At 37.7% G+C, this 23454-nt stretch overlaps 1 protein-coding gene and 1 pseudogene across 1 annotated transcript in view; one reads left to right on the forward strand and one right to left on the reverse strand.

The window, feature by feature from the left end:
* The window catches only part of LOC105049590 (signal peptide peptidase-like 2), a 103518-nt gene that overhangs the window by 39338 nt on the left and 40726 nt on the right, over positions 1-23454 (reverse strand). The window contains 1 exon segment of the mRNA XM_073262192.1: positions 5360-5517. Coding sequence (XP_073118293.1) covers positions 5360-5517 — 158 coding nt within the window.
* Positions 10739-13262, forward strand: LOC140859740 (uncharacterized; annotated as a pseudogene).

Consider the following 23454-nt stretch of genomic DNA (forward strand, 5'->3'; position numbering starts at 1 on the left):
GCCTATCAACGAGATCTCTACCTTCTCTCCACCTAGGACTGAGACACATATCTCATCTGGCAATCCAAAACAACTTCATATCTATAATAAAAGACCTCATCCTCCTAAATCTAAAATGGAACCCCCAGTCACAACCGAAACCACATCCAATCCTACACTCCCAAATCAGACCGGTCACAATAAAGGACCAATTCCTCGCTCGGACTGGCTGAGACCTATCCAATTGTTGGGACCAATTCTTTGGATGCGACTAAGCCACCACCCTCTGTCGCTCTTACATTGTTTCCTATTCACACCCACCCTATGCTCACAAGATCCCTTGCTCGAAAGTGAGATATGTCCTCTTCTCTCATGGCTTCTACTTTACCTACTGAACCTCACTCTTTTTCTAAAGCCTTTCAACATGTAGATTAGCGACAAGCAATGTTGGATGAATATCAAGCATTACTCTCCAATGCTACTTGGGATCTTGTGCCTTCACCACCCTTTGTTAATCTCATCAGTATCAAGTGGGTCTTCAAAGTCAAACAGAATGTGAATGGCTCTTTGGAGTGCCTCAAGGCTCAGTTGGTTGCTCAAGGCTCTAAACAATAATCGGAGATCGACTTCAATGAGACCTTCTCCCCAGTAGTTAAGCTTACTACTATTCACACTATCTTGTCTATTGCTGTCTCTTCTAAGTAGTCTCTTTGACAGTTAGATGTTAAAAATGCCTTCATGGGTGTTGTCTGAGGAGGTCTACATGATGCAGCCACCTAATTTTGTGCACTGTCCTACCCCACCATGTTTGTCGAGTGCGTAAGGCTATTTATGGGCTCAAAAAATAGGTGTCCCATGCCTGGTTTCAACAATTTACCTCTTTTCTTTCTGTGTTGGGTTTCTAGGAGAGTCAACTGGTAGCTCCTCCTCTCTATTGGCTTCCTTAATATCCATCTTGCATGCTGAGTTTGCCATGAAAGATCTAGGCCCGCTTTATTACTTCCTAGGAGTGGAAGTATCTAATTCGACTAGTAGTGTATTCCTTAATCAACAAAAGTATGCTCATAACCTCCTGGAGCATCATGGTTTCTCCTCTAGCAAGTCGGTCTCTACTCCTCTTGCACTTAACACCAATCTATCCGCTCACAAAGATCGCCTGCTTAAGGACTCTTACACCATCAAATCGTGAGGGCTTTGCAATATCTTACTTTCACTCATCCAGGCATTTCTTATACTGTCAACCTCGTGGCCCTATTTTTGCATGCTCATGTAAACCATATTTCCAAACTGTCAAATGCATCCTTCGCTATATTTGTGGTACTTTATCCTATGGGCTTTAATTTTCTTGATGCCAGTGTCTGTCCTTAGTGGTCTATTCACATGCAGACTAAGCAAGATGTCCTGATACTCAGCACTCCAATTCTTATTTTTGTATCTTTCTGGGTCTAAATCTTATTTCTTGGTTTGCTAAGAAATAGCCTACTATATCTCGATCGAGCTTCGAAGCTGAATATCACATTGTCGCATTCACGCCTGCTAAACCATCTGGATTCGCTCTCTTTTTGAGATCTTGGCATGGCCCTTGTGCCGTCTATCTCTATTTACTGTGACAATCTTAACACCACTTATATTGCTACCAATCCAGTTCTTCATGCGCGCACCAAGCTCACTGAGCTTAATCATCATTTTCTATGAGAGAAAGTTCAAATGGGTGATTTGTCTCTTCTTCACATTTCTTCTGACAAGCAACTTGTTGATATCTTCGCGAAGCCATTGTCCACTTCCCAGTTTACTCTACTTTGATCCAATCTTCACATTTGACCACGAGATGTTCAGGTTGTGGGGGGATGTTAAAGTACTATTATATTTATGGCATTAGATTTATTTATGGCAGTAGTATATTAGGCTTATTTAATTTTTTACTTCGATACCTTATTTGTACATGTCCATTTATGCTAAGTCATCTGTACATATCTCTATAAATATTAATACAATCCTAGAGAGAGGTGCATTGCTTTTACCCATATTTTCCACCTTCATCTTTCCTTCCTTTCTTTCCTCTTTCTTCTTCTCTTCTACATAGATGGATTTCAGAGTTCCGAGCTCGTCCCAATCCCATTTTTGCACAAGAACAAGATAGGACGGCCAAGATGCCCCCTGGCCATCCCATCGGGATGTAAAACCTTGATTTCATTCTTTGTGTAAAGAACTTTACATCAATATGAGACGAATGATCATCAAACACTTGGAAGGTGGAAGCAGATTCTTCCTGTTATTTTTTAACTAGTTACATTAGTAACTAAAGGAGTTGTTTGAGCTAGATTTCACTCGTATGAATGTTGTTTTCTCCCAAGCTCTCAATTTTCATAGCCTTCTCTTCTCTCTTTTGATAGATTTCTTCACATGATTTGAAGTCAGGGATCCATGAACTAGGAACAACAAATTCCACTAGGCAAATCACCCTTTTAACTCCTCTGGTATTATCCAAACTTCAAACAATAGGATCAATTTGACCCCTTCGGAATGAAAATATTGCTGGGAGGGGGCGCAAATACTTGTTTCACGGGTATCCATGCCTGACTATCACACATGGACCATTGTATCTGTTACATCTTTTATTTTCCAGAGAGCTGCTTACAATTTTCTTGTGCCATCATGTATTCAGGACAGTTAGTTATTTGTTTGGAAGTGTAGCCACTCTTTTTTCCACAAAAAATGATTGATCATAGTCTCTTGCTTTGTTTTCTGAAGAATAACGTCAGCCACTGAGATACATTGTATGATAAGCATGATCTCAAGCACAATATGATCTGGTTCTGTAAAACCCTTCATGGTGATGGCATGCAGAATCATATTGACGACAGAAGACTCCAAACCATCTAGAGAGCAATTTTTTGAATGATGCTTATGACTGCCATTTGGTTGGAACAACTCTCATTTCCTAGTTCATAGTTATCCCCTTCATTCACCACTTCCTAGATCAGTCTGCAAATCCCCAAACCAATGGTTTCTATAATTAGGCTCCTTGTTCAGACTAGTCATACAGGTGAAGATCAGATTCAAGAATTCTATCCATTCATCAGAGGAGGAACAGTGTGTTCCAGAATTTATTATGATGGATCACCAGCAGCAGCTAACTTCATGAACCTCCAATTTTTGCACAAAGCATGCTAATACGTGATTAGCATTGAGAAGATTATCATTGCTTGAATCTGTTCCTAATGCATCTCATACAGAATTTGACTTTATACATGAAATTGTTTTCATTCTAAACCCACCTTCCTTGGTTCATCTCTTGCTGAAATTATTACCAAGGATACACAAATCTACCTCCCTTTAACATGCCCAAATTTTATTTTTGTTGCCTACTTGCCTCTGGAGATCCACTCGACCTTCTAATTTAGATTCTAGCATGTTGGTCAATGCAGCTAATTTTGTTGTTGATAGTACAAGGCACTGAGTTGTTTCTTTAGCACTTGTGACAGACTTGCCAAGAAGAAACTCGACCAGCATCAATATTACTGTTGTTATTTCACTACTCTCCCTTCTAGCTGATTAGCCTTTATCTAATAAGTGCTACTTTCCATCACATCTTGGATCACTGATGTTTCAGTTGTTTATATTTATATTGGCAACAAGTGCCGCTAATGGAAAGTATCATGCATGGAATGTCAAACTGCCCCAAACCATACCAGCGGCCTATCGGTGCAATTCAGGCATTTGATTCTGAATATTGGCGAAAATGGAACTAGGGAGAAGGAGACAGAGGAAGAGAGAGGGAGAGGAAAGAAGAGGAAAAGCGGATGATGGCTGGTGGTGACCCATTGAGGCCTCCGGGGCTCCACTCTCTATGAGAGAAGAATAGATAGAGGGATAGATAGAGAGAGGGGATGGAGGAGGTAGAGGAGAGGACAAAGGGAAAGGTGGCGGAGAGGCCACCAGAGGGTCAACGAGGCCCCCAAATAGCAAAAATTGACCCCACAGCATTCGTGGAGTCGAAACAAAGGCAGAGCCCTAGTTTTAGGGCTTTCTTTCTTTTCTTTTTTTTTTTTTTTTGACTTCATATTGAAGTCAAAAAAAATTTTAAAGAAAAAAGCCTTGAAATCGGGGGCACCAATCCTGTTTCGAACCCATGGCGATTTTCGTTGTTCAGGAGCTTCAACGGCCCTCCGATGGCCTCCCCACCACCGTCCCCTTGTCCACTCCTCTCCCTCCCCCTCTCTCTATTCTTCTCATAGAGGGGAAAGCCTCGGAGGCCTCGGCAGCCCTTCGAGGGCCTCCGTAGTCCTCTGGTGGCCACCACCAGAATATCTGCCAACCTCCCTTTCCTTCTCTTCCTCTCCCTCGCTCCCTCCCCTCTTTCTCTCTTTTCCTCTCCGGTTCTCCCTCCCCCCCACTTTCATTTCTATGTCAGTTTGGGCCCAGTACAGTCCAATATGGGAGCATACCGACTTGTACCACTGGCCTCCCGATATCATTATATGTTTATATTTTTGTCTTTGAATCTTGTGAATCATTATATGTTTATGTGCAAATAGCATTTTATTATAAGCTTTTCAAACAATTAATAAATGATCTAAGAAGATCTCTCTTTTATTTCTTCTTAATTTTTACTTTTCAAACAATATGCCAAATTTTTATTATTAACAAAATGTTTACCAAAAATTTCATCCCATGCCACATCAATATCTCCAATGCATCATTTTGCCTAACATTAGGTGAGGCATTTCTATGATTGGACATCAAATGTTCAATTTGAACCTTAGAGAATGTAAATGTATAAGCCTCAATTCAACAGCAAAAGTAATGTAAACAAAAACTCATAAATCATAATATCAAAACTCTGTAGCAATTCACAATGGCTTGCTACTAATTACAGATAATGGTCTAGAAAGAAAAGGGTATATGAAGAAATTGTCAGGCCCAGCTATAATAACTAGACCACTGGCAAATGAGTATAACTAGACTGGAGGAAAAAAAAAAGCAGAACAAGTATGCAACGGGGTATAAAAGCAAATGTAAATTCATAATGTCAAATGCTGTAGCAATTCACCACGGCTTGTTACTAATTGTATATTATGGTTAAGCAAAGAAATGGTATATCGACAAATTGTCAGGCCAAGCTATAATAACTAGAATTAGATTACTGGAAAATGCGCATATATAGACCTGATAAACCAGAACAAGTATGAACTCTTTTATATGAAGCATAAAGCGAATGACTACTAATGCACACCATAGTTTCAATTCACAATATACAGAGTTTATGATAGAAAAGCTGTAACTAACTTCATAACAATAAATATATAAAACTTGAGTTCTTTCAGAAGAAAAATTATTTGATTTCGGGAAAAAAGTAAAAACTTATCAGCTGAAAAACCTTCCGCGTCAATTCACTATAACGCTCATCAACCTGCTCGCATGCAATGTATTCATCCCACAGGGAAGCACAAACAACAGTTCCAACAGCCATTAACCACAAAAAGGCTGCTGCAGGATCAATAGCTGGCCTGTTTGGAGAATACAATTGAATATCCACTGTAAAATTAAAAACAATATGAGAAACATCAAAAAAGTGGATATTGAAAAAGTAAACAAAGAAATGCACGAAACTAGAGTTTTGATCAGACACAAATCTAGTGTAAAAATCAGGAAAAGGGAGTTTAAAACAATTTAGATGGAAACTCTGGTGGTATTCCAAATAGTATGATTCTAAGTTCCAGCTATTAAAGTTTAAGAGACAAGTGAAGCTATTTTACAAAATTGTGAGGACAAAAGCAGTTAACATCTAAATCGATGTAGGAAGAGATGAGAAGAAAAAAATCCAGTTCCATGCTCTTCTGCAAATTATCAGAGTTTGGGTGCCTACACCATGGATTAATATGCTCATATGTAGCATATCACCTTAATGGAACATACCATACTAACAGGTTGGTGACATGGTATAAGTGCTTGTACCTGTGATCTTGCCAAAACTTTATTTCTGCATTACAGCCACAATGGTGTGCATTAACATAGACCAATGCAAGATGATAGGAGCTTGTGCCATGTGGTTTACTCTAAATCCATGTCTAATTATCCTAAACAACCTTAACTCTGTTTAAGATGGTGTAGAACTCTCCCGACTGTTTTTTCATTTAAGATTGTGTAGAACTCTTCCTGAATGTTTTTCCTTATTCTTGAAAAAAAATTGAAAAAGGACCTGAAAACCTCATCTGTAAACTGGATAGAGTAATAAACAAAAGATCATCATTGTAAATATATCAAAGATCAGGATTGAAGATAACCAATTGTATGTTAGCTTTCCATGATGCCACAAGTTTAGCTTCCCAAGCAAAAGTGTATAACACCTCTGCGTACACCTACATGTGCTGTTATTATGTAAACACGTCTAAATATCTAAGATGGCCTTTATCATGAATCGTAATTATACTTTTGATGTTATCATAATAGTTTGGTGCTAGTTACAAGGCTGGTTACCTAAAACTCTTTAAAAACACATGTTAAATAGTCATCAAACTAGTTCAAATCATGTTGTTTTGTTTAAAACATTTCTGGGGACTGGTAAATAGCAGTTAAAATTTTTCATGTCAGAGAAAAATGAATAACATAAGAATCTTTGAGTATTAGTTAATTTAGTTTGGTTTGGGAATCTATTTTACAAACCTAGTTGGAATTCCATGTTCTGCATGCCACGTGTTAGCTAAGTGTGGCACAGTATGCACTCACCATGTCAGCCCATGACCAACACTCAGACAAAAAGCAATACTTTAGTCCTGGGTGTATGCAGTGTAAGTGTTAGACCGATCTTTAACAAAGTGGAGAGTCAAGTACAGCTCATGGACAACAGATTTTACATGGTTTTGCCAATTCTATGGATTAGAATTCATGTCAAGGAATCACTCATCACAAAAAGACATCCTGAAAGTACAATAATTTCAGAGCCTTGTTGAGATAAGTTATGCACAGCAATTGGTTACCATCAAGGGTGTACCTGATTCACTTATATAGACTCTACCACAATATGGAAGAGTACAAACTAAAGCTATGTTGTACATGGAGATGAACTTAGTTTGCAACTTGAATTTTGGAGATAAAAGCAACAATGCTCTCAGTAATGGGAAATGGAAAGTTAGCACTGGATAATCACATAACATCAAAACAGAAGCAGAATGTACACGATGTCTGTCAAAATCAAGTCTGAAGCAAAAGTCAAAAGTAACCAGAATGAACTAAATTATTGTGTAAATGGAAAAGAGGCAATCTAACAAATTGTCAGGAAATTAGCAAATGAAAATCCAAAAACATTAGAAGATGATATGGCCAAGCAATGGGCTAAATACTGCTACCATCTGAGAATGCAAAATGTGCCTAGCTAAGAGAACACTCAAGCACAATAAACAGAAAGCATCACAAAAAATTTAGTAGATGAGATAATAGAAAATAGGAGAATGAAGTATAGATAAAGGTTTGGACTTTGAAGTTTCATCTGAAACAAAATCGTATGGCCATTTAAGTGCAAACTGCTGCAGAAGTCCCAAACTTCAGCATTTTCAGTTGGTTTTCACAAGAACCTATTAGTTCTGATCGAGTTTCGGCAGAAAATGATCAAAACCCATTTTAGATGCTAAACTTAATGAATATTGGGGTATTTATTTCCATCTATTATTCAGTTCTTTTTCTGGCAATATTTTGGAAAATTAGCACCACTTTGTGGCGCATTTTTTCAATTTTTTTAAGTTCAAAAAGAGATGGAGCATAAACATTTAGCCTTTGTGAAACTTTTCTTATTATGGAACTTGGACTTTGAAAATTTTAATGAAATTGGTAGCATTTTAAGTTCATTTTCACAAAATTAATGGAAAATGTAACCATTTTCTGTATTTGCATGATTTTTTGTTGTTTTTGGAAAAGTTTGAGGGGGCAAAGGAAGGGTTTTGAACATAGGATTTTTGAATAATCTGACACATAATGATTCTTAGACTTTAGATAGTGATAACAAATGTCAAATTTTGAATGATAATATAATATATTTTTAAAATTATTGTCATTTAAAATAAACAATTGCATAAGATTATATTTTGAGACAAGTAGGCATCAGCCTGAAGCCCCCAAAATTATACAATCAAAAAAATTTAAGCATCAAAATATCCTAGAACGATGCCTTCTTGTTTTCTTGGTTTGCTTTTGTTTTTCATTTATATGGTTTCATTTGTTTTGGCTGACCCTCAAATTGAACCAAAACAATTGAAATGAAAATTCAATCACACAAGCAAAACCAAAAACCAAGCTTCCAACATTGTTCAAAATATATAATATTATGCATGCAAGGTTGTAGAGATTTGAAAGAAAGGCAGAGTGTCTACTATTATTAAGAAATTTGAACAGCAAAATAATTTATATTTAGAAAAGACTTAATAGCAGATAATACATTACAAATATCGCTGAGCTATTGGTAACGTCAAAGCGGGGTTTTGAAAACTGGTATCGGTGACCGAAATAGTCACTGACCGGTATGGTACCAAACCCAGTACTGTACCGACACACGATATGCGGGCGTGCCAGCCGAACCGGCATGCCGAATTTTTTTTTGCTTTTTTTTTTTTTTGGAGGAGGGTGTCCAATCAAGTTTTTATGGATTATTTAATATTTTAAAGTCCAAATTGATATTTAGTGGTATTCAAAGATGTTCGTATCACTCCGATACACCTTTAATCACATGTGACATGAATCTAAGTATGATATTATGTTATTTACTATCCTAAATAATCAATACATGGACTAGATATCATTGAATCCTAAAATTCTTAAATCAATTAAAAAATCTAAAAATACTCAATACATAACGATTATCAAAATCTGATCGACTGTCGATGTCCATAAATATCTAGATCATTTCATAGTCAGAAGGAACATCAATCCATTCCTCTAACCACATAGCATTATAATCCTCCGTGCTCATTCCATTAGGTAAGCACGCTAGATCATAACTCATCCTTGATCTCTCATTGAAGTCCTGCTCTAAGAGGTATCGTCGGCCTGATAGCCTAATTGTGAAGGGGCCCATCCAAATATACCGGCAGCAAATTTGATCCATGAGACACTCCAGACTGTATAGAATAGTAGCTACTAGAAGACGATGTCTCCTATGCACCATATCCGTAGGGATCATAGGCTGTCTGTGGCTGCAGGTAAAAGGATCCAAAATACAAGGACGAACTTGATACATCTATGGATCCTACTCCATGTACGAGGTTATTTGTAGCTGCATCATATCCTGAACAACCTCACGGAGCCCGTCGTCTGCATGAAATCATATCGTCACGGGCTCTACCAACTCATATGTCGTGGTCCCTATCATGCATGGTGTGTGTAAACTGAGACTCACCAGTGAATTGAAGACCACCAATTAGCTGTGTCTCCTGTCCTTCGATCTCTCTAGGGTTCGCCGTACCGGGCCGAACCACCCGGTACGGGGCGTATCGAGCCGGACCGGTGCTCAAACGATCCGGTTCGAACCTTTTTTTCGAGAAACACCCCGAACCGATATCGAACCGAGCGGTTCGGTCCGGTTCGCTTCCATACCATCCAAAATCGGACGGTATGATCCGGTTCGGTCCGGTTCGGCGTGAACCGAACCGTACCGACACCCCATGTGCCTAAAGTGATGAGGGGGAGGGGGGAGGGGGGTGGGGTTAGAGATCACATGCATAAAAGAACCCTTACCCTGCTTTGGAGTTCTCTGAGATGTCTCACAGAACTCCCGAGGGTTCGAAGGTCTCAACGAAACCGTTAAGACCTCCGAAAAATTAGAAAAAAACTCCGTCAAATTGCAGGAGTGGTTCGAAGAGAGGCTGATATTTGGCCAAAGGTAAGATAATATATTATTTTCTTAGTAAATATTTTTTTTTATTTTTGTTGTTAAAAATAGGATAAGAATGAGAAAGAATGAAAATAAGAGAAAATCATGCCAAAATCTTGTGATTTTAGGATGATTTAATTATATGTGATAGATCTTTGAAAGATCTACATGATGACACAAAAATTATTAATTTTTATTAATTATATATTTTTTAAATATTTTTAAATATTTATTTATTTAAAAATTAAAAAAAATCAAATTTTAGAAAAAAAATCAGAGTTTGAGAATCATGTTTAGAATGATTCAAACTACTTAAACCTAATTTTTAATTTTTTTTCAAATATTTGAAATTAAAAAATTATTTTTTTTTAATTATTTAAATTTAAAAATTTAATTATAAAATAAAAAATATATAAAAATAATGTTATATTTTAGTTAATTTAAAAATATTATTTGAAGCATATAACATATTTATTTTGAATTTATAAGTTTTAAAATAATTATTAAAATTATTTTAAAATTATATATAGTTATTTTAATTATCGTTAAACTATCATGTTTTGTTATACTTGCATATATTTATAAGAAAAAAATTTAGAGCATGACGTTCGTTCACTTTAATTAATCAGCTATTTTATAGTATATATTTATTTATATAAAAATTATTAAAAAAATAAAAAAATAAAAAATCAGTGTTAGTTTTGAAATTGAGAATAATGTTTAGAATGATTCAAAATAATTGAAATATTTGAATCTAACTTGAGATTTTTTTGAAATTTTTTTTGTAAATATTTAAATAGTAAAAAATATTATCAAATAAAAAATATATGTAATTAGTGTTATATTACAGGTAATTCGAAATAATTAGTATTTTGTTATATCTGCAGAAATAAGTAAGAAGAAAGATTAAGAGCGTGACATCGGTTGGGATCATGGCGAGATACTCTCGGCTCGGCATCATTGGAGATGCAAATGGTGCAACACAGAGTTCAAGGGAGGAGGAGTGACTAGGTTGAAGCAGCATCTAGCTGGTGGTTATCCTGATGTGTCGATGTATCGAAAATATCCGCAAGAGGTCCGACAATTGATGAAAAAACACTTTGCTGATTCGAAAGCAGCGAAGGAAAGGGCAAAGCAGAAAAAGATCGAAGTAGACCGTCGAGCTGCAGAGCCACCTTCTTATCACTCTAGAGAGTCAGAAGAGGCTTTTGCTCCAGATGATGAGGAGGCACAGATTGAGGCTGCCATTCATGCGAGCTTGGCAGATCAGTACCAGTAAGAGGAGATGGCCCGGTACAGAGATCGATTCGGACCATCATGCTACGAATCAGGATCTGAATCAGCGACTGGTAGGGGAGAATTCGAGTTCAGGAGGACTACCTCAATCAGAGAGCCTGATGGTAGAGGGAGCAGACGCAGCATGTCTTCTTTGTTGGGAGCTTTTGGCAGTAGGAGGAGGTCCTCCAGAGATATTCCAGCAGGAGCCAGCATTCAAGATTTGGATCCACATGCTTTGCCCAGCAAGGATTCAAAGCAGCAGAGAATTGACAGTATGCTGAAAAAAGATAAGAAGAAGAATATGTGGTGAGCTATTGGATCATGATTTCATTTCAGCCATATTCTAGCAAATGCAGCAGCCAATCCTTACTACCGATCTGCTATTTCAACCATAGAGGCTACCGGCCAGGGTGTAGATCCTCCAGGACCTAAGGACATCTATGGTCAGCTTCTTGACAGCAATAAGGAAGATCTGCAGAGATGGATTGTTTCTTATAAAAATAAATGGCCTACATACGGTCTGACAGTGATGTGTGATGGTTGGACAGGTCCTACTAGGCGGAGCATCATTAATTTTTTGACATACTGTGATGGAAAAATATTTTTTTACAAATCAATCGATGCTTCAGATAAGATGCACGATGCCACATATATCCTTGATCTGATGGAGGAGGTGATTGATTCAGTGGGTGAGTAGCATGTCGTGCAAGTCATCACAGATAACGGACCACAATATAAGGCTGCCGGAGAGTTGCTGATGGAGCAGCAACCGCAGATATACTGGACCCCATGTGCTGCACATTGCATTGATCTTATATTGATGGATATCGGAAAGATTCGCAGGGTGCAGCAGGTAGTGGAGATTGCCCAGACCATTACTAGATTCATCTACAACCACACATGGGTTCTTTCATTGATGCAGACGTATACTGGGGGGGAGATCTTACGACCGGGTATCACACGGTTTGCTACCAACTACATAGCACTTGATAGTCTTCTTCAGAAGAAAACAGTCCTATGTCAGATGTTTGTCAGTGCCGAGTGGCAGGAGAGCAGATATGCGAGGGCCGACACTGATGGAAGTCATGTGGAGAACTTGGTGACGAGTCAGTCATTTTGGCAGCGGGCTGAGAAGATAGTGAAAGCTATCAAGCCTTTATATGAGGTGCTTCGCACCGTGGACAGCGAGAGATATCCCTAGATGGGCTTCCTATATTACATAATGGAGAGGGCAAAGAAATAGATCAGTGAGAATGATCTCAAGCATGCTCAAGAATTCATTAACATTATTGAGCGCCGTTGAGACTATCAGATGGGCAGAGATTTGCATCTAGCTGGTAAGTTTGGATTCAAGAATGTTTTAAAATATTTTTTCGAAGCATGAAAATAAAATTGTGCTTAATCAGTCTTGAAATTTATCTGCAGCTTATTACTTGAATCCAAAATTTCAGTATACTATTCCAGAGATAGATATGGATAGCGAGCTTCTTGCTGCTCTTCGCAATGTCATATATAAGATGGTGCCCGATCCAGAAATCGTGTCGTTGTGTCTGCAAGAGGTATGCTAGTTTAAAACAGATGTAATTATTCAACTGAATTCGATCTGATATATTTATAAATAATAAATATATTTTATTTCAGACGAAACAGTTTAGAGAGGGATCAGACAGTTTTGGAGTCCCATCAGCTGTCGTAAGCAAAAAGCAGATGAATCCAGGTAAATTACATATCAATAATGAGCAATGTAGATTGATATGTAATTTTGCTTAATAATATCATCAAATTTGATATATAATTTTGCTTTTGTAGCTGAATGATGGATTCATTTTGGAATATCAGCAGAAAATTTGAGACATATGGCTGTCCGTATTCTTTCTCAGACGGTCTCTGCTAGTGGCTGTGAGCGTAATTGGTCCACTTTCGTCCTTCTCCACAGCAAACAGAGAAATCGTCTGACACAAAAATTCCTCGACGATCTTGTATATATTCACTACAATCTAAGGTTGAGGCTAAAATGCATTCAGAAGGAAGTTCAGTTGAAGTACACTGATCCGATGCTGGATGATTATGCCGATGAGGATGACGATCCGATCATCGGATGGCTTGCAGGTCAGCAGCAGGAGCCAGAGCTTGATGAGCCAGGATCCCCTCCACAACTAGCCAGTGTGATGGCAAGGGAGATCAGGGTGGATCCAGGGCAATGGGCAAAAAAAAATATTCCACATAGGGTTCCAGCTGATCAGCCACAGTCTGAGGGGACATAAGGGACTCATTCATCACATGACTTGCTATCCGATACATCTTCCCAGAGATTCGAGCGAAAGATGTATAGACGTTCCTCCCGGCAGCCAGCAAGAAGGCATCCATCCTCCCAATCACAGGAAACTCAATCACAGAGGGGCATAAGGGGGGAAAGGAAAAGACAGTTGCACGTGCACCACTCTCGAGAGTACAGAAGCGATCTGGTTCAGATACGGACACCAGGGAGAGTGATGATGATACTGGTAGTAGTAGCCATGGATCTGATGATCAGGGAGGAACTGGAGGATAGGAGACCACCGTTTATGAGACAGCCACAGGGTGATATTCGATTCACGGGTGAGTCTCAGTTTACGCATATCACACAGGATAGGGATCATGGTGGACGACTCGATAGAGATCGTGGGGAGCCGATTTCATATAGACGACGGGCTCCTAGAGGTCGTCCGGCACATGATGCAGCTGCGGACGATCTTGCACGTGGAGTAGGGTCCATGGATGTATTTGGATCATCCTCGCATTATGGATCCTATTATCCACAGCCACCTTATGATCCATATGCATATGGTGCATCCAAGGCATCATCTTCTAGTGGTTACTATCCTATGCAACCTGGAGCAGCTCCAGGATCAGATTTTGCTACTGGCATATTTGGATGGGCTCCTCTACAATCGTACCATCATCTTCAGGATACTTCTCAGAGTCAGAATTTTAGTGAGAGGTCTGAGATGTCTTACAATCCAGAGAGGATGCCTTATGGGATGATGAATATTCGAGAGTACGGTGCAGCTTGGCTAGAGGGTTGGACTGATGTCCCTTCAGACTATGTTGATGATCCAGATATCTACGAGCGTACACTCGACAAGAAATTAAATGCAGAGTACATCTTAAGGTTCGTATATTAGTTATTGCGCTTTGTACTTAAATATTTAGATACATTTTAATGCGTATTTTATATATTTTTTCTTTAGTTTTAAGATGACATAGTTGAAATATAATGTAAATAAATATATGTTTGAAATTTTGGATCAAGAGTCTTTGTACCGCAACCAACTTCAAATTGAACCCAAATATGTCAATAATATGCAATATAATGCCATATTGAGGTTGTATTTATCAATTATTAACTTTAAAAATTAAAAAAAAAAAATAAAAATCGAAAAAAATTATGTATCGGTACCGGACTGGTACACTCGGGCGTACCGTGTATCGGTACGGTACGGTACCAGTACCGTACCATACCGGTCCGGTACCGGCATGCCGTCCGGTACCGGTACAGCAAACCTTGGATCTCTCCATGATTATTAGACCCATGAGTAGCTAAAGAACTATCATCACTGCTCTGTTTGGTGTCTAAATCTGAGTGAACCGAATGTTCTCTCTACTGGGGCTGCAATTGTCTTTTCTTTTCTTTTATCTATGTGCATAGCGGCTGCCTGCCCTCTCATCATGCCCTGCTCTGGCTATCTAGGCTGCGAGGGTGGATGCTATGGCATATCGACTGGAGGCCTATGTGGAATGTTGCTACTTACCCATTGAGAGGCATCCACCCCAGCCTCACTTGCAACAAAACTGGCAAGTCGTAGAGACGATTCTGACTCATTAAACTCTGGCTCTTACTGCTGATTCATAACCCATCCGATTATCGGATCTTCATCTTCATCAACAAAATCACTCGTAGTTAGATCTGAGTACTTCTGCTGAACTTCCTCCTCAATGTATTTGAGCCTTAGCCTCAAATTATAATGCGCATATACAAGATCATTAAGATATTTATGGTTTAAATGATTTCTCTACTTGCTGTGGATAAGGAGAAAGATCGACCAGTTGCACTCACATCCACTCAATGAAACCATCTGGGAGAGGATCTTAATGGCAAGATCCTTCAAATTTCATGTAGATCCACCAAAATGCACCCACCATTCAGCAACAAAATCATTAAAATTTAGCAAAATCAAAAAAAGATTGAATATGTCAATACGATAATAGATTTATTAATATATACCTAGATTCATCTTTGATTTGCTTCTAATCGCTACATTACTTTCAAATAATTCTGTGCCCTCCCTAAATATTTTTATTTGTAAAAGCCTATTTGTTATAATGTCTTACTTGTTGAAAATATAGCTAAGTTAATAAACATCATTGAACATAACTTACTTGTTTAAGACACAAAGCCGCGATATTTGGATCAGGCTCCATCTCGTCTATCACATTTCGTAGGACGGACAAAAGCTCTTCATCCATGCCAGTCTTAGGTATAGAGTACTGGAACCTTGGGTTCAGATAATAAGATGCATAGATTTTCATAATTGATTAAGTTTATTTATATATACTTTGAAAGAATTTTTGATTTGTTGCTTGCCTGCTAAATGCAACTCCCTACCCATTTGATAGCTTTATCGATGGTCGATGATCCTGATGTACTCATTGACATGCTATGGATCTACCATCTCGATTTGTTCCTTTACCCTCTCCATCATATAATATAAAAAGCCCATCTGAGGATATCACTCACCATCCATGGCCCGAAGCACTTCATATAGAGGCTTGATAACCGCCACTATCTTCTCGACTTGCTATCAGAATGACTGTCCCTCACTAAGCTCTCCACATTGCTCTCCTCAATGCCTGCCCTAGCATATCTGCTCTATTGCCACTCAAGACTGACAAATATCTGACGTAGATATACTTTCTTATCAATCAGGCTACCAAATATTATATAATTAGTAGCAAACTGTATGACATCTGATCTCAATATATCACCCTAGCAAATTGCCGCATCAATAATAGGACCCATGTATGGTTGTAGATGAATCTGGTGATGTATGGTTGTAGATGAATCTGGTGATGCTATGTGCTGACTCCACTACCTTCTGCACCTTACAAATCTTTTCAATATCCATCAACATCATATCGATACAATGTGCAGCACAAGGGGTCCAGAAAATATACAATCACTGCTCCATTAATATCTTCCCTGTAGCTTTACACTGTGATCCATTGTTTGTGATAACCTGTACGATATTCTGCTCTCCTACCTAATCAATCACCTTCTCCATCAATCTGAGGATGTAGCTGGCATCATGCACCTTAATTGAAGCATCAACAAACTTATGAAAAAATGTTCTTCTATCACAATATGTCAAGAAGTTGATGATGCTTTGTCTAATAGGATCAGTCCAACCATCACACATCATAATCAATCCATACACAGGCCACTTGCTCTGATACCAGGCAATCCATTCTTTAAGATCTTTCTTATTCTAGTCAAGGAGCTCACCATGGATACTCTTGGTTCTGAAAGATCTACACCTAGATCGACAGCCTGTATAAATGAAATGACAGAGCGATAATAAAGATTGTCTGCTGCGTTGGCTGGGATATGACAGAAGTAAAACCAAGATCCAATAGCTCATCACATATCCTTCTTCTTATCTTTCCTCAACACAGTATCAATCCTCTGTTGCTTGAAATCTCTGTTAGAAAATGCATGTGGATCTAAATTATGAATAGTGGCTCTTATTGGAATCTCTCAGAAGATTTCTTTCTACTGCCAAATGCTTCCAACATGAATACAAGATGGTTGGTGCCTCTATTGATGGGATCTCTAACTGAGGATGAACTCGTAAATCGTGACTCAAACTCTGCTGCATTGCCTCCTGAGTCTGACCCATCATCATAAGCTGACAGCCTAAATAAAGCTCGATGTCTAGCTACTTTCTCTAGCTGTTACTGATCATCCAAGCTCACTTGAATGACAGCCTCGATCTATGCCTGCTCATCATCTAGAATAGATTCTTCCTCTGACTCTCTGGAGCATGGTATTCCATACCGGTCTGAATCGATCGATACATCCCAAACCGTATCGTATCGATGGAGAACCGATCTGGTTCAGATCAGATTTTTAGAAAATGGCCTGAACCGGATCGAATCAATCAGTTTAGTACGGTATCAGCCCGAACCATCCGATATCGGACGGTTTGATCCGATTTAGTATGGTTCGGAGCCGGTTCGATCTGGTTCAGTCTGATTTTTTTTCCTTTTTTTGTACTATTGGATGGAATTTTTTGATTTTTTAAATTCGATATGGTACGGTACAGTACCATATCGTATTGATTGGCAATCGATATGGATTTCGATATCGAGTCTGCGAATCTTGCCCTGGAGTGATAAGGTGGCTCTGCTGCTCGACGGTCTACATCTATCTTCTTCATCAAATTTCTTTCTTTTGCTGCTTTAAAATCAACAAAGTATTTTTTTCATTAACTGACGGACCTCTTATGGATACTTACGGTATATAGCTATTAGCTACATCCGAATAGCTATCAACCAAATATTGCTTCAACCGTGCAACTCTTCCTTCCTTGAATTCTATGCTACATCATTTATATCTCTAATGATGTCAACTTAAAAGCATCTCCCCATACTCCCAACCAATATCACGTTCTAGATCCTTTTCTTCCTTGATGGATCCATTCTTGAAAATTGATAAGCACATCACTTAAATAATAACGTAAAAATGATATATTTCATCTACTTAATTTTTTTATATTTTTTAAATTACTTATTTATTTTTTATTATTTTTAAAATAAAATATATTAAAAGTTTAAAAAATTATAAAAAATAATTTAATTTTAGATCTATGTAGAATCTTATCATGAATACTACATATAATTTTGTTAGACAATGGACATGCATGAAATGCTTTTTCTTTTCCAAATTTAGGCCTAGGCTACTAAGCGTAAGATGCATTGAAATATTGATAAATAGGCACCAAATTTATTCAAAAATAGCTTGTAAGTCCTTAAACAATAATCTAATTTTACAGTTTTTTTTAAAATTTATTTTTTTAATAATTTTTATTTTAAAATTATATTTTTAATTTAAAAAATTATATACTTAACAAAAATTAATGATTTTAGTGTCATTATGTAGATCATCCATAGATCTATAACATATATTAAAATCATATCAACAAAAAAAAATTGACATAATTTCTCTTTATTTTTCTATTTTTCATGAATGTTTCAAAAAAAAAGAAAAAAAGAGAGGAAAGAGAGATAGAAAGAAGAAACATACCTTAAAGAGCTTTAATCCATATATTCCTGAAGTCTTCCTACCACTCTCAGTATTAGGGAGTGAGAAAAGGAGAGAGAGATTGAAAAATAGAGAAGTACTTCTCTATCTCAAAAAATAAGAAAGAAGCTGAATCGAGCGGTTCGGCTTGGTAAGCTGCGTACAGCCTGGTTTGAACAAAAACCATCTGGTTCGGGGCCAAACTGGATGGTTCCTATTTTTTTTATTTTTTTATTTTTTCTTGTCGGGTGTTGAAAATCAGGGCTGAACTGATCCAGTTCCGCGTCGATCTGGCTCAATACACCCTGAACAGGGTGGTTCGATCCGATTTTCAAAACCATGATTCAAAGAATGGATGAAACATGTGAGAGGAGGGGTTATTATCAAAATGAATAAAGCATGCTCATTTACTTGCAAATCATGCTAAAATTTGGTCATTATCGAAGGTGTTAGTTATAAACCAATGAAGTTAAATAGGCTCCAGGGTCATTTTTTTCCGACTAAATAGGATGCTATTTAAGAAAACTTACAAGGTTGACTCAAGAAAAGTCCACCTATTTGAAATTTGAACCTAATCGACATTTTGGAACCTCTTTAATCAAAAAAGAAAGCCACATTGGAACCTCTCTAATTAAAAAAAGGAAGTCATAGTGGAACCTCATTTTAGCTGATGCTTATTGGAATTCACTTCCTAATAGGGACATGATGCCTCTAACCAATAGTGATGACTTTTCACCTACATAGACAAGGTGATTTGGCCATCAAATATCATTTAACATCATATTTTCATACCATTATATTTTAAAAAGGATTAAGTCATTAACTCATATAACAAGAAAAAATTATCCCAAAAGAATTTGTTCCATAGAAGAAAAGGAATTGATAAAAGAAAATTACTATAGAAAAGGGATAAATGACTAATATATTGAAAGAGGTAGTCAAAGAAAACCTTCACAAAATAAAAAGGTAAATTTCGATGTACCAATAACAGATTAATGGAGGGAAATTAGTTCAGATAAGAGATGGGAGAAAGTCAAACCAGCATCATTTATCAACGAAGGAAAGGTCGGTCATTTGGTTACTTAAGTATCAAATTTATGCAGCTGCCAAGAATGTGCATTATCTTAAGGGGCAAGCAAGCTTAAGAAACTCTTGTGGACAAACAAAGCTAATTCATGAGAAAAAACACTTCCGTTTTGATTGGAGACAACTTAAAATTATTGCTGGTTTCAAGATTCATTCGAGACTAAATGTTGGTCAAGACGTCAAGTATAATAATTGTATGGCATATTATTTATCTGTTATTTCTTCATATTCTTGCGTCCATCATTCTCAGGATCAAATTGTTTGGAGAATATCTAGAAGGTTCACCGTCTCGATGCCGGACCCCATACCGGCTCCAACTTGTTACCATGTCAGTATGCGAGTGGGACTGGTTCGGCATATTGAGTGTCGGTGCACCCCCATACTGTGTATCAGTATCAAACTAATACAGCACAGTATGCCTCATACCACCTAGTTCTGTATGATACAGCAACCTTGTCTGTAAGCAATATGATGTATTGATTTTTTTTAACAGAATCTTTTTTTTGTTCCTTAATTATTTAACCTATTTTGATATTTTACAATTTTCGATAAATTAGAGACTGGAATAGTCAAGATTGCTGAAACCAAAAGTTGTTTGCCTCGACCAAAACTGAAACTCTGTAGCTTAGAGTTAAGCCACCTACATTCTAAAAGACATCTTAGCTCTCGAAGCCAGACTGAATTGCATCGCATTCAATAGCCTGAATTTTGCTGATTTAAAATTCTTTAATTGTAGGCTTTTGATTGCAATCATTAGCGTTTTTTAAACTCCACAATCTTAGGAGGTTGAAAAGGGGTCAATTTAGATAATTTAATGGGCCATTGACTGTTCACATCACTGTAACATGAATACGGCACTACAGTCATGTGGGCTGCTAGGAGTCAGTTACTAGTTTAGAAAATTTGAGGAATCTTTATCTTCATTAAGAGTCCTAAAAGGACTAAAATTAGTTAACTTGTGGATCAAGTTTGAGGGTCTTTATAAAGTGGGTTAAGCAAAAGCTTGTATGCAGACTTTTTATTGTGAATGAAATTGTAGATTTGAGGCCAGGTCCGGCCCTCGTGTTTCCTCCCTCTTTCTTCCCCTCTCGCTATTTTCTGCTACTTATGCTTCTCTTCTCTCTCAATCTTCTTCTTTGTTTCGTAAAACTGTCGTTTACCCTGCCTCTTTTGAGTTATGAGTGGACCATATTGCTATTTACAGATTTCTGTGAGCATTATTGGATCTAATCTGATAACATATTTATATTTGATTGTCTAAGAGGGCTCGAGATTATGATCTGGTTCATCTTTCCACATGTAGTGATGGATGATAGATCCAAAATTAAAACTTAGTGCAATGCAAATCCTAAATGCACAAATATAAAACTGAAATCTGAAGTCGACATAAGTTAATTTTAACAACGAAATATTATAAAAACACCAACAGCAGAAATCAGGGAAATAGAATTAAATGAGAAAAGAATTGGAAATGCTGAAAATTTACCTAGGCTCACAAGGATTGTTGTCAATTCTGCTCAAATATGGGATTCGTTTAAGTCCTATGAGGTTCCAACCTTCGCTTTTCCATTAGATGTCGAATCCAAAGGTGGGAAGATTCAATGTTTCCAGAATTGGAGATCAGAATCGAAGAAGTCAGCACAGCAAAAATTATTGAGCTATGATCGGGATGGCGCAGCGGTAGGTCGGCGTTGGGTTGGCATCAGGATCAATGGTGGATGCAACTTGATTGTGGGGAGAACGAAGTGAACAGAACAGTCAAAATGAATTTGGGAATCACTCCCATATGACCTCACACCGTCCGATGCAAAATGCAAAGGCAAATATTTAAGGGGAAAATATACTCTATTTTTTTTTCTATTCTCTTCATGAATATAATGTATCCTTATTTATAGACCACTAGCTTAACAAATTTATGACAACTAAACAAATTCAAAAATAACAACTCGAAATAAATCCCTAACAGAATATCCAAAATAGCAACTTGAAACAAATCCCAACAACTAAACAAATTCAAAAATAACAACTTGAAACAAATTCCTAACAAAATATCCAAAATAACAGCTTGAAACAAATCCCAACAACTAAACAAATTCAAAAACAACAACTTGAAACAAATCCCTAACAACTAATGGATCTGGTCACATTCATCGAATGTGGACGGACTCAACCAGGGGTAATGGGTGCCAATCTGTCATCAAGCCAGATGCTTGAATTTCGAAGGCGACGGCACACGTAGGTTCGAAACATGCTCGATTTTGCATCAACTCTTATAGGCTTCAAAAAATTAGGCTCCGACAAATGGATCGTAACATATTGCTCATAAAGTTCTGGTTGAGTTGCTAAAGCTCGGTCTATGTTATCCAAGTTGCATCTTCTTCAGGCTGATACAACCATTTTACCAGAAAACTTTGTTCCCCACCATCTCTTATTGATACAACCCGATCATCCAGAATCTCCTCAATGACATCTTTCTTCTTCTGCAAGAAGTTCTAGGGACAAGAGGTGAAGGCAGCAAAGAAGAAACTGGGTTTTCTTGTCAGGGTAATATAGTATTAGGTCCTCAACATTAAAAATGGAGCTAATTCCCATGTCGGATGGCAAATCTAAAAGATAAGCATTAGGCCGATCCTTTTAAGGACTTTAAACGGATCTGTATTTCGTGCATATAATTTTCGAATGGCTCCTTGTGGAAGCCTTCCTGGTTTAATCCTCACCATTACCATTTCTCCCTCGCCAAATTCTTTTTCATGCCGATATTCATCTGCAGCCCTTTTATAATTTTCATTGTTTAAAATTATCTTACGTCGAATTTCATGATGTAGATTGTACATATACTGTGCGAAAGATGATACATGCTCACTAATCCTATGTTCTAGTGCCAGTTTTATTAAATCAATCATTTTCTGGGATTATATCCTATTACAATCTCAAATGGGCTCCTCCCAGTTGTTCGATTTATTGAACCATTATAAGCAAATTCTGCTTGTGATAGGATAATGTCCCAATTATTTATACATTCACCGACAAGACATTTCAATAGATTCCCAAAACTCCTATTTACAACTTCAGTTTGCCCATCGGTTTGGGGGTGGTGTGAAGATGAGAAAAGCAATTTTGTGCCCATGATTTTCCATAAAGTTTTCCAAAAATAGCCAATGAATCGAACGTCCCTATCGGACACTATCATTTTTGGTAAACCATGGAGACTAACAATTTCAGATACAAAAATTTTGGCTACATGTGTAGCATCAGAAGTTTTTGACAGGGAATAAAATGAGCCATTTTTGAAAATCGATCAACGACAATAAGGATGGAGTCGTGTTTCCTAAGAGTCTTTGGGAGGCCCAAAACAAAATCCATACTAAGGTCTTCCCATGGTGCATGTGGCACAGGAAGAGGCATGTACAAACAGTGTTTTTCCTAATCCCTTTTGCCCGTTGGCATGTCCCACATCGGGCAACAATATGCGCAACATCCCTTCTCAGGTTCCTCCAAAAGAAACGATCCTCAACCATTGAGATAGTTTTGTCTCGCCCAAAATGTCCCGCTAACCTCCAGAGTGAAGTTCCCAAATGATCAGATCCCGCATTGACCTGTGCGGAATACACAATCGGCTGCCTTTAAAAAGAAAACCATCCCGGATTAAATAGTCTGCTTTGTAGATTTGCCTTCTAAAATAGAAGAATGAATTTCACTAAAATCTGGGCAAGTGGAGTACTCATCCTTGACCTGGTCAACCCAACTAACGCCTCCATTGTTTAAGGTGGCCACAACTCGACTTAAGGCGTCAGCGGCTTTGTTTTCTACCCCCGCTTTGTGTTTTAACATGAAAGTGTATTCTTGAAGGAATTCGACCCACTTCGCATGCCTAAGGTTCAAATTTTTCTATGAGTTCAGGTACCTAAGA

This window comes from Elaeis guineensis, chromosome 8 (genome assembly GCF_000442705.2).
Source record: "Elaeis guineensis isolate ETL-2024a chromosome 8, EG11, whole genome shotgun sequence".
NCBI lineage: Eukaryota > Viridiplantae > Streptophyta > Magnoliopsida > Arecales > Arecaceae > Elaeis > Elaeis guineensis.